Here is a 15,985-nt window from a genome sequence, read left to right as displayed (position 1 = left end):
ATGTGGGTTGCAGAGGGGCCAGCCCCAGACCAGTGGAACCTGCGGGATGGGGCTCATGCTGGACACTTCCTGGCTGTGGCTGACCATCTCCGCACCACAGGACAGCTGGTGGATGTGACCGTGGGCCCAGAGGGTGACATGGCCCATGCTGTGGTCCTGGCCTCTATCAGCTCCTTCTTCCACCGCTTCCTGGAGGGCAGGACCAGACAAGTCTGCCAAGATCCTCTCCCCCATGTTCCCCTGCCACCTGGGGCCACACTGTGGGGCTGGCGGGCTGTGCTCACCTTTGCCTATGGGGGAATTGTGCCCCATGGCAAGGTGAAAGAGGTGGAGGAGGCTGCCCGGGCCCTGGGTGCCCCCCGGCTGGTGGCTGCCTGTGCCCTGCGTCTGGAGATTGACCACCAGGAAGAAGGTCCTAAGCCCCTGGAGGAGCAGTGGGAAACACTAAGAGCCATGGAGCAGCTCCATGCCAATGGTGTGGGCTGTGACCTCCAGCTCCAGGCAGGGAATGAGGTCATCCCAGGTGGGCAGGAGGTGGGGGTCCCTATGAAGGGTTGAGGAGTGGGACAGGGTGCTCTGGGACAGCCAAGTCCTCTGGTGGGGATGATAGGACTGCAGCTCCAGGTGGGGATCAGGCTCTAGAGGTGCCTGCAGGGCTGCTCCCTTTGGCAGAGCTGGGACTTTAATGGGCATGGGACCAGGACACCTGAGTTCCAGGGGCTGCACACTGCAGAGGGTTCCCTGCTGCTTCCCACCATTATTCCTCCTTCCTCCTAGTTCAGTGACTGGCCCTGAGCTGCTCCTGTGACTTCTTCCGGGCCCTTTTCACCTGCCCCATGCGAGAAGCCACCCATGACCCTGCCAACCCGCTGGTCACGGGGCTGTCCCCAGCGGAGCTGCGTCTCCTTCTCTCCTTTGCCTACACAGGAGCTGTAGCAGGGCCATGGCCCATGGTCTTGGAGGCAGCTGAGACCTCCCTGCGCTACCAGGCCTGGGGGCTCCTCACTCTCTGCCTGGATGTTTTCACCCATGGCCTGACCCCAGAAACTGTCCCTGACGTGCTGGCCTTTGCTGTGGACTATGGGTTGGATGAGGTGGTCCATGTAGCAGAGAACTACATCTTGGCCACCTTTCCCTGTGTGGTGGTTACGCCAGCCTTCCTGGATCTTCCTGCACATCTTCTCATCCGCCTCCTCCGCTCTGATGGTCTCAATGTCCTCCATGAACTGGAAGCCTTGGAAGCAGCATCTCGGTGGCTTATGGCCAATGGAGATGGCCAGGAGGATATAGCCAAAGAGATCCTGTCATCTGTTCGTTTTGCCCTCATGTCCAGCCTGGAGCTGAAGAAGGTCCCATCTGTGACTGCAGGGGTAGCTGACCCAAAGGTCCTTCGCGAGCTCATGGTAGCAAGTTTCACCCCCACGGCCCAGCTGCCATGCCGGGTACGTTCCTTGCAAGAGGTGTTGGTGGTTTGTGGTGGAGACAAAGTAAAGAGCAACCTGACTGCCCGGAAGCCCAGCAGACACCTCTGGTTTGCAGACCGCTACCTCAGTGCTGTGGGGCTGGTGAAGCAGGTTGAGTGGAGGGCACTGGGACACTTTCCTGATGGCCCACGCTTCCGTCATGCTGTAACTGTGGTGGGCAACAACCTCTACATCCTGGGTGGAAAGCACTACTACGGGGTCCATGACACCTTAGCCAGTGTCTACAGGTGAGAGCTACAGAGGACTTGGACTTGGCATGTGGCACCTGGACATTGTGGGACGTATTGCTAGAGCAAGAGTTAGAGCTGCCCCATGGATCCAAGACATTGTGGCATTGCAGCTGGTCAAGTGGCCCCAAGACATTCTGGGAAGGGTTGGGTGTAGGACTCAGAGGTGTCCTCCTACTCTGGGGTATTACAGGCTTTTTGGGAGTAGGAGTGGGAGGCTTCTATCTGGAGATGCCCCAGGACATTACGGGTTTGATATTGTCCAGAAGGAGGGGATATTCCCATGCAAGGTGACCATGTGACCAAGTCCCAAGGCATTATGGGACTGGCAAGTTGTAGGTGGGTTGTTGCCCTCAGCAGTGCCAACATCAGCTCATGGTGTTGTAGGTAACAGGTAGTCTCTTGCCCCTTTGCCTTTCAAACCCAGGTACCAGCCTATGGATGATTCCTGGGAGCGTCTGGCCAGTATGACATGTGGACGGAGCTACTTTGCTGCTGTGGCACTTGGTAATTTCATCTATGCCCTGGGGGGCAGCTCAGGAGAGCTCTACTGCACAGATACTGTGGAGTGCTACGACCTGGCCAATGACACCTGGAGGTGAGGCTGCTCCAGCTGACACCTAGTTTTCCTTTTTTCTCAGAGCCCCTTGTCTTGGCCATGGTGCCCACTGGGTGCTTTGTGTCACTAAGCCTCTGGTGGAGAATGAACCTGCGGTGGTATTTGAGAGAGGTCTACTGGGTGTTGAACAACCACGTCCTTTGGGGACTGGGTGTTGGCCAGTGTTACCTAGTGGGTGGCAAATGAGTTTTTTGCAATGAACACACCGGCAGTGTGTTCATTGCAGGTCTTGTTGGCCATCTGCCAATGAGATAAGTAGTTTGATTCCTCTCATCGGCATAGTGTTCATGGGTTGATGGCCAATGTTGCCCATTAATGGAGCCCACTATGGTTGACCAATGGTGTGGCGACTACAAAGTGTTGAACAGTGATGGCCCCATCTGTGGGGCATCCATTCTGTGTCAGCTGATGTTGTCCACTGAGGCTCATTGGGTGTCGGCAAGTGTTGCCTGCTGAGTGGTCAATGAAGGGCTTACCAGGGAACCCCTAAGTAATCAGTCACTGCAGGACAGCCCTGCTTAACCTGTCCTTCACCTCTCCCTCTCTCCCTGCCCAGGAGGTGCCAGCCCCTGCCAATGGCTCTGTGTGGGCATGCGGCGTGTGCCCTGGATGGTGAGCTCTACGTGTCGGGTGGGTGTGATGAAGCATACCAGTGTCAGGCATCCTTGCTCCGCTATGTCCCAGGTGCACCTGTCACACTCCTGGCCCCCATGAATGGTCACCGAGCTGGCCATGTCATGGAGGAGGCAGGTGGGCAGCTCTATGTGGCTGGGGGCCTGTGTCAGCGGGCTGGGCAGACTGGCTACAAGGACCAGCTGACCTTTGAGGTCTACAGCCCCAAGCAGAACATCTGGGTCCTCCTTAGCCCTCTCCCCCGTGCACACGTAGTTGGGGGTGCAGCTGTGCTGGGAGGGGAGCTGCTTGTACTGGGAGGGTACAGTCATGAGACCTACCAGGACACACACTTGATCCACGCCTACCAGCCGGGTACCCGGCGCTGGATCACCCGAGGCACATTGCCCCATGCCTATACTGACCTACAAGCCTGTGTTCTCACTGTACCCTCTGCCTTGCGTGCCCCCAGCTGCCTTAAGGACCCCTTGAGATCAACTGAAACTCCCAATAATGTTTAGGATATACTCTCTGCACCCCATGGGATATGCAGGTAGCATCCATGGGTACCTCTAAGGGACAAAAGTGTCCAGATCCCCCTCCCAGAGTGGGTACCTTCTGTGGTTTCCAGCAACCCTTCACCCTCAGGAATACATGACCTAGACTGTTGTGAACCTGTGGAACATAAAGCTTCCCCACATGAAGCCATCTGCTTCCAGGAATATTCAATCCCCTTGTCTGAGCCCTTCACTGGGAGCTAGGAATCCCTCAATTTCCCCCCACACTTGGGTTGAATAAAAGTGCTTCCTGAACTGTCTGTCTGGGTTTGGGTCTTGTTGTTTCTGGTGGAGAACCCAGACATCCAGGTGCTTCTCACAAGGAACGGGAGAGCAGGAGACCAGTGACCTGAGTGTCCTGGGTAGGTGATGCTGGGCACTGGGACTCTGTGTGCCTGCGTTCACTGGGCATGAGTGCGTTTATGTGTGTCTCAGAACTGAGAGGGGTCTTGAGGTGCATAGGGGATCCTGAGGGAATAAAGTCCTGGGGGTGCCAGGATTTGTGGGGGTTGATGGTGGGGTAGAATAGGGGTTTCTGGGGGCTTTGGGGTTCCTAGGTGGTTTTGAGAGGTCTTGGATTCCTGGAGTGACCTGGAGTGCTTGTTGTGTGAAGAGGTGGGAGAATTCCAGGGAGGAGTTGCAAGGAGAGACAAAGGTAATGGGATTCTGAGAAATACTGGGATACCAGTAATGCCTGTGGGGAGAGAACTGGGTGGCTTCAGATGTGTAGAAGACAAAGAAATGTAGTCTAAAAAGTTCTGAGGAGAAGGGGATAATCACTTCCCTTGGCCTGCTGGCCCTGTCTCTGTTAACCCAGTTCAAGTTTTGTTGCCCTCCCTTTGCTGCCCGGTGCACTGCTGGACCTTGTTCACCTTTCTGTCCACCAAGATACACAGATTTTTTTCCACAGGTCTGCTCCCCAGATGTCTGTGCCCCACTTTTGGGGCCTTCAAACTGTGCCAAGCACTGGAGCTGCTTGCCTCATTGTTTTCTCAGGGAACAGGGATAGAGAGGATGGTGTGGTTAGAGGACAGGATTAACAGTCAGACAAGTGCCTCCTTACAAACGTAGTATGTATATGTCCACAGACACACTTGCACACCAGACCTTCACCAGCATACATACTCATGCTGGCCAAGCACAGGCACATGTTCCCACCTGTGGACACTCCAGCAGTTAATCTAGCAGAAGGCCACGCTGACTCACAGCAGTTTGACAATATGTTTGGGGCAATTAGAACTGGAACTGCATTTCAGGCTGGAAAAACGATTCATAGGATCCAGCTGCTGCATTTATGCATGAGTTCTGGAGTGAGCCATTCGACCCCCACCAATGGTGACTGTTGCCTTGTTCTCACACCTCCCAAAATGTTAGAATGACATCTAGACAGGTGGTCACAAAGTTTGGCCAGCTCTGGAGTGCTTTGTCCAAGTATAATCCCTTGCAATCTGTTGCACTTCAAAGCCTCCCACCCTATTCCTCCATATCTGGCCATCCCATAAGGGGTCATGCAGAAGCATCAACACTTGCACTTTCCTTATTACCTGCCAGTGCAATGCTTTTTCCCGTGTGATTCAGTACCTCAGGGTTTGGGGCCAAAGTCAGGAATAGGAGTGTAAGTGTGCAGTTTTGAATGCCAGAATACACAAAGCATCTAAAGCTGTTAAAGAGTATCCAAAGGAGGCCACAGAAATGGGGAAGGGTCTAGAGGGGATGGGTATGAGTAGCAGTTGAGGGCACTTGACATATTCAGTCTGGAGGACATCAAGGGAAGACCTCATCATGGAGACCTCTCCTGAGGGGAGGCAGAGGCCAGCTTTGATCTCTGCTCTCTGGGACCTGGGGCAGGACCCTCATGTGCCCCCCTCATGGAGGCATCCCAATGAAACAATATTAGGAAAAAGTTCTTCCCCCAGAGGGTGGTCAGGCACTGAACAGGCTCCCCAGGGAATGGTCACAGCTCCAAGGCTGCCAGAGCTCCAGGAGCGTTTAGACAATGCTCTCAGGCACAGAGTGGGATTGCTGTGGTGTCTGTGCAGGGCCAGGAATTGGACTTGATCCTCAGGGGACCCTGCCAACTCAGGATATTCTAGGATTCTGACATTCCATGGACTTTTCTTCCCTGCCTTCACTATTCCAAATACCAGGACTTGTGGCAGGTCCAGTGAAATCAAACCAGCACCCCTTTTAAATTCAGACACAGAGTATTTATTATGTGATTAAGAACCTGGCACTGAGTGGAAAGTGTATTGCATCTTTGTGTGTATAATTTGAGCAGAAGCAGTTGCGACAGAGCACAACATAAGTTCTGCTTGCCCTCAATCACCCCAAAACCAGGCAGTGGCAGCCCCGGACTATCAATGACCAGTTTAGGACATTATCTTCCTCTGCCAAATACCCAAGCTCTGGAAACTTCAGGTTGTTTTGAGAATACTAGAGGAAGGAGCTAGATAGCTTCCTCCTAGGCAAGCAGAACTTTCCCTTGTAAAACAAAGCATATAAAACAGAGCCATGACTCTCAATCTCTTTCTCTGAGTGTACACATATGTGTAACACATTTACATGGTGTTACCTGCATATTTCACTCTGACATCACCGATAGTCTCAACACCCCTGTCTAGGCTGTAAGCAGATGGGGTCCTCAGGAAGCTAAGGTCTGTGACCATCAGCTTCCTGGAGAAAGGCTTGACTAATGCATGCAGAGGACTGGTGAACCCACAACTCCTTTGTTGTGCAGAAGGAGTAGCTTGCAGGACAACTGCGCTGTATCCCCAGATCTTTAATTGTGCAGTAGGTAACCTCAGGGCACAACTCCACTTCCTTGATTGTACAGAATTTAGGTTGCTGGAGGGGGATTTTGAAGCTGCTGAGATGCATCATAGGGTTTCCTGTTGACTCCCTCCATTCCAGCAATGGATACTGCACCTCTTGGGTCTGCAGGGACTGGTGCCAGGAGGGTTGTCCCACCAGACACATCCATGTCAGCCAACCTGCTAGAGCCAGCATGGTCAGGACCAGCAGAGCCAAGGAAGCCAGATAGAGCACCCAGTGCAACAGGCAGCAGTGCCTCAGCACCCACTGCCCCCACTGCAGAGCCTCCCCACCTGCCTGCAAACGCAGCACAGGTACAGCCTGTCCTGGGATGGAGCATGGGCAGAGGGGAGGAGGAGCAGGTAGGGGGGAACATGCAGGTTGGGTGAAATGTGTGGTGTCCAAGGGAGGTGGTAGTGTTGGGGCATGAGTGGAAAGCATGGTGTTGGCTGACATCAGAGTTGGACATGGAGATGTGACAATGGAAGAGGCCTCTAGCATGGCAGTGGAAGGCACTGCTGTGGAAGTGGTGGGAAATGTTCCAGTGGACCCCACGAGACTGCCATAGATACTGTTGGCAGCAAGGGTGGTTTGGGGATGGCCACTGGTGCTAGAAGGGCTGTTGCTCATAGCTGTTGGCAGTGAAGGGGCATTGTCAAAGGTGGCAGGTCTGTGCAGGGTGATGGTGGTAGCAGCCGTGAGAATGGTGGCAGTACTGGGGGTCTGTGTGGGTGTCATAGTGAGACTGGCTGGTACAGGAATGGTGGTGCCGGGAGCTCTGATGCTTGTCAGCACCACAAGCAAAGGGTTTGGGGAAAGGGTGGAGGTACAAGGGGTGCTGAGGGAAGGTCTGGTGAGGGGAGATCTTGTGGTAGTAAGGGTAGGAAGGCAAGATGAGGTAATAGCACAGGGCATGGTAGTGTGCTCTTTGGGGATGAATGGATGTGGGGGGAAGGTGGTCATGGTAGCTTTCTCTCTTGTTTCTTCCTCATAATTATATTCATCCCCTCCTTCCTCATCCGCATCCTCCACAATGCTGCAGTTAAGCTTAAAGTGAATGATGGGCTTTTGCCTATGCTCAGCAGGGCTGTGGCACAGTACCTTCTCAGGTGCGACCTCCACCTTTGTTTCCTCCAGACCCCGCTCTGGCTGATAAACAATGTCAGCATTCTTCTGGATCCAGGTCTGGAGGTAGTGCAGGTCACAGTTGCAATGCCAGGGATTCTCAGTGAGGAAAACATACATGAAGAAGTGCCCCTTTGGGAAAAAGTCAGTTGGCAGGGTCTGCAGCTGGTTCCCTGAGAGCCAGAGGGTCTCCAACTTCTTCAGGTCCTGCAGCAACTCCTTGGGTAGCTCCTTCAGGAGATTGTCTGAGAGGTCTAACTCCTTGAGTGCCTTCAGCCCTGCAAAGGCCTCCTGGGGCAGCTGCTGCATCTTGTTCCCTCGCAAGTCCAGGTTCTGCAGCTCTGGCACTGTGCGGAAAGCCCCTGGGGCCAAGGTCTCCAGGCTGTTGTGAGCCACAGCCAGGTGGGTGAGTGCAGGCAGGCCCTCCAGGACAGGTAGGGCTGCCAGTGCATTGTGGGAGAGGGTCAGCTCCTTCAGGGACAGCAGCAGCGGCCCTGTGTGCAGAGCCACCAGCCCATTGTTGGCCAGGTCAATGTCCTGAAGCTGGGTGAGGGACAGAAAGGCAGTGGTGGAGAGGGACTCCAGGCGATTGTCACTGAGCAGCAGGATGCCTGTGTCTGCAGGCAGGTCTGGGGGCACTGCGCTGAGAGCCTGTCCCGTGCAGTTCACCTCCAGGAGGTCCTTGACCTTGTTCATCTCTGAGGAGCAGGGCTGGGCTGGCGGCAGCAGAGCCAGAAGTGTAACCAGGGTCAGGGCAAGGACCTCCATCACCTGGAGGGGGAGAACCAAGGGGTGTGGGTACAAGCAGGCATGCATCTACACATTGCTTTTCTTCCCACACAAGCAGCATTTACAGCAAAACTGATATCCCCTACCAGACCCTCCGGCACCCTCTGAGCTCTGCAGCTCCTCCCTGGTATGGTGGAAGGGAGAAATGAATTCCACACCTACTGCCATCTTGTCCTTGGAGGCCAGCAGATGATATTTTGGCCCTTTTGCTCTCCTTGTTCTCTTCCATAGTGGGGAGAATCTGACTGATGTGCCTCTTCACAGCAATGCCTTCTCCACTGGGGCAGCATTGCTGCCCTCACCACTGTAAAAGCCATGCCTCTGCAGTGTTTGTGTCCCAGTATACCCACACTCAGCTCAACCCGGACAAATCATGTGCTGGAAGAATCTCCCTGAATATGCTCTTACCCAGCTAAGCCCTCTGTTAGATTTGGAGGGTAGGAGCATGAAACATGAGAAAGGAGCTTCCTGTGCACAGATGTGTCTTCCATGAGCAACCAGGCCCCTGTGAACACTCTGACTCACCTGCAGATCTTCCAGTGTTTGCTCTCCTGCTGCTCTGCCTCCTCCTGCCCACACACCAGGCAGTGCTCTGGGACAGTGCTGGTGGGGAGCTGCCCAGCCCTCTATCAGCACCTGCAGTTGTGGGAGGGGAGCTGTGGTTTCCTGAGCAGCCAAACCCATCTCCTGTCCTTTCACAAAGCCCTTGCTTTGGCTGCACTGCCACATCACCATCTCTCTTTGCAAAATGTCGAGGATCAGCAGGCATTGCCCCAGCAGCAAAAGGTCTTGCAGTCTGCACTGGATCCTGCTTGTTCTGCTGCTCAAGACAGTTTTCCCCTTATGATTTGCAGGAGTGCTTGCAGAAAATAATTCCGTTGTCTTCTGGAGAGGAAAGGGGCAGGAACATTGGCCACAGCTTCTGAGAAGGGGCTGAGGTGATAACAAAATGACTCCATGTCCATGCTGCTGGAGAAGCCCTTGCATTTGGATGCAGGCAGGCCCATCTGGACCAGGATGCCATGAGGCTCAGGATGTCTCTTGCTGTCTGTGATAGGAGTGGGATGGACTGAAGCTCTTCTCTCTCAGCAGCTGTAGTTTAAAGCCCTCTTCTCTAGCTTGGCAAGTCAGTGAGTGAACATGATTTTGCCTTTTCTGACAGATGGACTGCATCTGCCCTCAATAGACCAGATCTGAGCAAGTAGAGCAAGTCTGATGGTCTAAGCAGCCAAACCCCTGGTTGTGGCACCAGTCCTGTAACCATTTGTTGATTCCTCAGATTAGACTGGCTCTTTCAAACCCCTTTGCTTTGACTGGGAAGGTTGATGAAAAAACTACCTGTGCTCCAGAGTCAGCAGCTACTGCTGCTCCTAAGGGATCTGTAATCCTCCTTGATGCTTCTCACTGGCACCCACATGAAACAGCTGCAGCAGGTAATGGTGGACTGTGCGAGGCATGGTAGTGTCTCAGCGAAATCTATTAGGAGTCCATGGTAAGCAGCATAATCTGGAGAATGCAGCAGGCCAGTAAATAGTGCCTTCATGCTTCTCAGAAGGGAGTCTCTTCCTACTGTTACCCTCTTCTTAGTTGTGCTGATTTTTATATGGGGAACAGATTATGCTGCCTTACTGGTTGTTATATGGGGAGTAGATGAGGCTGCCTTACTCATCTTCAGTGCCTCTCCTGCGGAGTCTTTTCTACAGATCAGTGAAAGGTTCTGCAAGGGCACCTCTGTTTTCTGGAAAGGTTCTACAAGAGCACCTGTGGCTTTGGGGGAAGACTGTTCTTACTGCAGGTCCTTGCTGTTCCAAGTTTCCATTCTTCCACACCAGCCTTTCTCCTTTCTGTGTGTTCTCTTGGTCCTCTTCCCTTCTATGTGTGTCGCTGGGGGAGTCTCTTGCTGTTTGGCTTTGGGCTGTGGGTCTACTGCAAACTGTGCTTGGAACCAGCAGACTCTCTCCTTCCTGGGAAAGAACTCCTTCTCAGCCTTCCTGATACTATACAGCCCTCTCACTGCCTCTTACATTTCTTAACAACGGCTGGTCCTACACCTGGGCACACCTTTTACAGGTAAGTTTGCTGCCTGTTCCTGCCCTAGAGAAAGATCTATTCACTTCCTGCAATGAGAGATCCGCACTGCAGCTTCTCCTTTTAGCAGCTCTGTCTGGATGGAGGAGCTGGCAGTAGCCAGGGTAGATGGTGCAGACCTCTGCGTTGGAGTTGCAGCCTTTGCTCTCAAAGGAGTGTCCACCATTCTGCCTTGGGAGTTAGGTAGGAGGAATATGTTCAACCTGTGCAGGTGGTCACACAACATGCCTGGTTGCTGGAAGACAGAGCTTAGATGCAAGTTATGAATGGTATGTGTGATGTTAACTGCATTGGGGTACTCATCTGCAGATGCATTTCCCTCTGCTATGGAATCTTAATCTATAATGGCATCTGCAGAAGAAATGAAGTCTGAAATGATACCTACATTTACAACAGTAATTGCAATGGCATCTGTGTCTACCTACAACATATGAGTTACTTAAGCTCGGAATATAAGTTGCTCTTAATAATATTCTTGCCCTCTTTTAATTTTATTTTTCTTTTTAAAATTCTCTTATTTCTCTCTTTATTCTCCCTCATCCAAACAAAAAAAACATGGTCAGAGTCTTTGGGGATTGAGACAGGAGGTATCATTTTAACTAGAGCCTCTGATTCCCCAGGCTTTTTTCCTTCTTTTTACTTTTCATTTTTACAGTCAGATACACCTGTGTGCTTTGGCTGCTCCCTTTCCTAGACCCAAATGTTGGAAATTATATAACTTCTCTAATTTTTAAATTAATGGTTTTAATTATCTTCTAATTATTTTTAAAAATTAATCATAACCAGTATGTAAGTTATAGTAGTAGGTAGGTAGTGTGTTAGTCTTAAATCACTTTTAGCCAGCATTTAGTAAAGTTGTCATATGCTCCTTTAATGGGAACACAGCTTTGGAAAATTACTGAAACTTTACATTTTGCTAAACTAACTCAGATAAGCTTCAATGAACAAAACTGGGGAGAGTGAGATATATTGTTGAAGCTGGACATCTAGAATGCAGAAATTATGGACTATAAGGACCTTTTCACAGAAACCAGAAGATAAAGGGCTAACAAAGACTCAGCATATGTGTTGGAAAGTCCCTACTGGAGGAAAAAGATACCAAAAAGACTAAAAATAAGGACTGATTAGGATAAGAAGCAAGAATTCAATGGCCAATAGAAGATAGAATAGTAATTATGAATGAGAGTTATGCAATTTAGAATCAATTATCATTAATTTCTTTGTTTGCTAACAACATATAAATAAGTGAAAAAGTTTTGCATCGATGTCAGTATGGAGGCTGGAATTTTGTTGGCCATACACACACCTCTGGACCAAGGATAAAGTAATGCCTTACTTGTTAACACTGAAAAGACAGTATTAGAGGGTTTTATTTATCCTGATGATGTTGGGGCATTTAGTAACAGAAAGATAGCAGAAGCATGCTGATAAGTAAAACTGGCTTGCCCCTGTTTTTTTGGTTTTATATGTTGCCTGGCTCACATCTGTTTGCCCACTGCTGAAACAGTGGTGTCACTGCAAAAAGGAATTGCAGAGTGTGTTCTCCAGTGGGGTCTGGAGATACAAACACTGGCTCCACTGCAGTTGTTGGTGGCTCCTTATCCTCTTCTGCAAGAGAGTGAGGTAAAGCTGTAGTCAGGTCCATGTTGAAGCTGCTTGAGTGTCAGATGCAATGAATGGATTTCTCTGGGGAATGTTCAACAAATGCAGTATGGGCTGTGAGTGTCTTCTAGTGATCATTACAGCTGGAGCTGCTGCTAGGCCAGCAGTAGGCTGGAAGGGCATTGCTGGGTATGTCCTCTCCACTGTGATCCATGGCGTGTCCTCCTGCCGCTACCAGAAAAAAAGAGTCTGGCTGAAGCCCCCTGGTGGACTGTGTAGATCCCTGAAGCCTTCTGCCCAGGGTGAGGTGCTTTGTGCCCTTAGCATCTCCCTGGGCGGTGAGTGCTTGTGCACCGTTCTCCTGCAGCAGTGTCCCCTACTGGCTGATGTCCCTCCAGTACTAAAGAGGAGGGGAATATGTGGGTATGGAGGGGGCAAACACCATACGTGGTGTGGTTTTGTGTATATTTGGTCTGAGCAGTGCTGAGCCCTGGTGTGTTATGTGTGTATATCTGTAATAATGTTGCTCTCTCCACAGAATTGTGCAATGCTATCAACACAAGTGACAGGATCTGCAATGCTATCTGCATGTGGAATGATATATGTAGCACTTGTTATGTCCAACAACCGAGTGCAGATAACATTGCAGAAGCAGGTAGTACTGAAGGTTAAGTTGCCATATGTCATGGTTTGACACTGACCAAATGCCAGGCACCCGCAAAAGTAATTCGCTTACCCTCTCCTGCTACAGCTGGGCAAAGGAGAGGTAAAAAGATGAACAACAGGCTCATGAGTTGAGATAAGGACTTGGAGGAAAAAAACACTAAGGGCAAAACAAGTTCAAATTTAAAGGTATAAATTTATCATTAGCAGAATCAGAGGAGGGTTATGAGATGTAAAATAAGCCTTTAAAACACCATTTTTTCCCCCAGCCCCTCCCTCCTTACCACCAACAGCAGAGGGAGACAGGATGTGGGGGTTTTGGTCAGTTTGTCACTGTCACGATCCCCTAGTATAAGCGGGGGTCAGGATGGTTTGTTTTACTGATCTCAGAGTGCAAAAGACGCACAGAAGGGGGACTTTCAGTATTAATAAAAACAAATGCACTTTTTATTGAGTGCCCACAGCAAATGTGATAGAAGGATTAGAAAGGAGATAAAAGACAGAGAGAGAGAGAAAAAGGGGGGGGGGGAAATAGCTACCAACGGAGAGACTAAATCCTTGTTGTTCAGCCAATAGATCTGTCTTGTCACACTGGGGAGAATCTTAAAGTCTTTGGTTAACTCAGAGGTCTTTTATAGTCTTCCGCCAGGGGTTGGGAACAGGGTGGTATGTTGAGGGAACAGCTACAGAACAGTAGAGAATAAGTCTGTTGGGAAAAAGTACAGACAGTCCAGTTCCAAACAGGACAAACCAGTCCCAGCAGTGACCAGGACCTGTTATTTCAGGACTGGTTCCCATGGGAAACCAGTCTTGGTCCAGCGAACACACCTGCAGGCAACACTTGGCAGACATCCCACTTCAGCCAGGCCAGCACCCCTGTGTTAGAATTATAGGGATCTCAGTCTCAGTCCTTGGTGGGGGGCTTCAATCTCTGTCCTTGACGGCAGTCCTGAGGCAGATGAAGGATCTTCCATGGGGAATCACCAGTTACCTTCTCTAAAGCAAGTGGCATCTGGCCAAGAGGTGGGGAAATTAATGGGCTATTGTGATGAGCGGGGATCATGAAGCAGGTGTAATCATACAGGGCAAGCCGCTCCTTGCCAGTCTCTGCTCAAAGCAGTCTACCGTGGTGACACAGCAAGCTCACCTGCAAATAATCACTTGGCAAGCATCCACCTCAACCGAGCCAGAACTACAATTGGGGTCTTCAGGGTCTTAGTCTCTGTCCTTGCAACAGTCATGAGGCGAATGAGGGAAACTTAGGACTGTCTCTTACAGTCACTCAAGATCTTCTGTTTGTTCAGGGAGAGGAGTCTTTTTTCTGCTATGCCATGGGGTCCCTCCCATGGGCAAACAATCATCCCAAAACTGTTGTGGCTTGGGTCACTCATCCAAGGCATGCAGTCCTTGGATAGGCTGCTCTAGTTTGGAAGCAAGGGCTCTCTTTGTCTCTGTCTTTGGAAGCTGGGGTTCCTTTCTCTCTATTTGGGTCTCCCACTTGTTATAGATGGATAATGAGATGATTGGCTCTTGCAATTAAAAGATAACTATTGTGTGAATATTAAGAAAAGCTTTAGTGATGAATAGTTATGTTATTGTAGTTTAGATGTCCTCTGTTCTCCCCATAGTTCCCTTTCCCACCCCGTATTGTTGCCATCAGACAGCCTGGGTTGTCTAGGATAAGTAAAAAGAAGGTTTGCACGTGTCCCTTGCATGGGGCAGCTGGGAATGTAAAAGCTTGGCGCTTAGGAGGTGCACCATGGCAACACCTGACCTCCAATCAAGTTACAAAGCAGTCTCCACCAATACATGACAAAGAAGAGCAGACTGACAGAATTTGGGAGGGACCAGGGCTGGCTGATGCAACCCCCAGGGGTATAAAAGACTGAGCATCCATCTTGATGATGAACTGGCCACATGGTGTGCATGAGGGGCAGTTCCCAGCGCTGCAGCTTTTTCCTTATGTAGTCCTTTGTTGGTTTTTTTTGTTAAGGTTTAATAAACCTTTTTAAATTTTCAAAGTGAGCAGTTGTTTTTCACACACTGGATCATGGCTTTCTCTGGCATCTACCTGCTCCAGTGTGAGCATTTTCCCATGAGCTACAAGTGGCTCTCTTCACCCCTGGTGGACTTCATGCATTACAAGTAGACAGTTTGTTTCACCACAGTCCTCACTACAGCTTGCAGAGGAATCTTGGCTCTGACACTTGGAGCACTTCTTCCCCCTTTCTTTACCACTGATCTTGGTGCCTCCATGTTGTTTTCCCTCATGAGTCCTCACTTCCTCTCTTCTCTGACTAGAAGAGGAGCTACTGCTTGTAGGTACCACTGCCAACAAATCCCATGAATTCAAAGATTCCTGCAGGATCCTGCAGCGCTGAGAAGTTGATCTCGTCTAGGTTCCACGTTGGGAATCACTCGTCATGCTTCTGCTGCCAGCCATGCGGCTCTGCTGCCATTGCACAGGCAGTGGCGGCTGCTGCGGCGCTGGCACCTTTCAATGCCTCTCCACATGTACCAGGAAGGGGAAGCTGCTGCTGCCCCTGCCCTTCTGCCCATGGCACAGCTGGCTAGGAGTAGCCAGGGAGGCAAGGCTCTCTGTTGGCCACACTGAGATGGCTGCAGCTGTGGCATATTGCTGTGCACTGCTCCAGGAATGGCCTCTGGTGGTGGCACCTTGCCACCCCTGGAAAAAAAATTGCATGAGCAGTGTTTTGATTTTCTTCTCAAATATGTCACCACAGAGGTGTTACCAACCTCTCTAATTGGGCCAGTAGCATGTCCATCTTCAGAGCCATCGGAGATTCGCTTTGTTGGACATAATGGAAGCTTCTAGCAGCTTGTCACAGAAGCTACCCCTGTTGTTCCCCTGCTACCAAAAACCAGGCTGTGCCAAACCAACACACCATGGCAGACTCCATTGCAGATGAGGATACCCACTGTAGAGGTATCATTGCAGATGAAGATACCATTACAGACCCCACTGAAAATGCAGATGCTATGTCAGATGCCAGTGTAGATGCATAAAAGTACCTTTTTCCACTAGTGATTTGAATCATTAGAGAGAAGAGCTTAAAGGTTACAGGGAAGACCCCAGTACAGTGGCAAAATTATTTGATAGTCAAGAACCAGGACCCAGATTGAGGTGATATCAATTTAATGCTGACAGAATTAACAGAAACTGAAAAACAGTTACTGATTAGAACAGCTAAAGCACGTGTGCAGGGATGAATTGCTAGTGGAGCCCTATAAAGTAATGTGAACATGCTAATCCCTACCACAAATCCTCTGTGGGATCCAAATGATCTAGGTGAATATGCCTCAATAACAGGATACTGGGAGTTAGTAAAATTTGGATTAGAGAATGGCGTTCTGAAAGCAGCAAATTGGGCATTAATGTATAATTTT

General features: G+C 50.4%; 2 protein-coding genes across 2 annotated transcripts; one reads left to right on the top strand and one right to left on the bottom strand.

Moving 5' to 3' along the window:
- Positions 1-3,678, top strand: KLHL33 (kelch like family member 33). Its single transcript, XM_066566379.1, is given in 4 exon segments — positions 1-523; positions 778-1,711; positions 2,139-2,309; positions 2,887-3,678. Coding segments are annotated over 4 exon segments (2,205 nt in total). The 3' UTR covers positions 3,464-3,678.
- A 2,379-nt stretch (positions 3,679-6,057) lies between these two features.
- LOC136567089 (platelet glycoprotein Ib alpha chain-like) lies at positions 6,058-8,792 on the bottom strand. The gene is given in 3 exon segments (XM_066566578.1): positions 6,058-6,208; positions 6,210-8,206; positions 8,750-8,792. Coding segments are annotated over 2 exon segments (2,145 nt in total). The 5' UTR covers positions 8,204-8,206; positions 8,750-8,792.
- Positions 8,793-15,985: the final 7,193 nt, after the last annotated feature.

The sequence above is a fragment of the Molothrus aeneus genome, chromosome 27 (assembly GCF_037042795.1).
Source record: "Molothrus aeneus isolate 106 chromosome 27, BPBGC_Maene_1.0, whole genome shotgun sequence".
Classification (NCBI taxonomy): domain Eukaryota; kingdom Metazoa; phylum Chordata; class Aves; order Passeriformes; family Icteridae; genus Molothrus; species Molothrus aeneus.
This window is presented reverse-complemented; position numbering and strand designations above follow the sequence as displayed.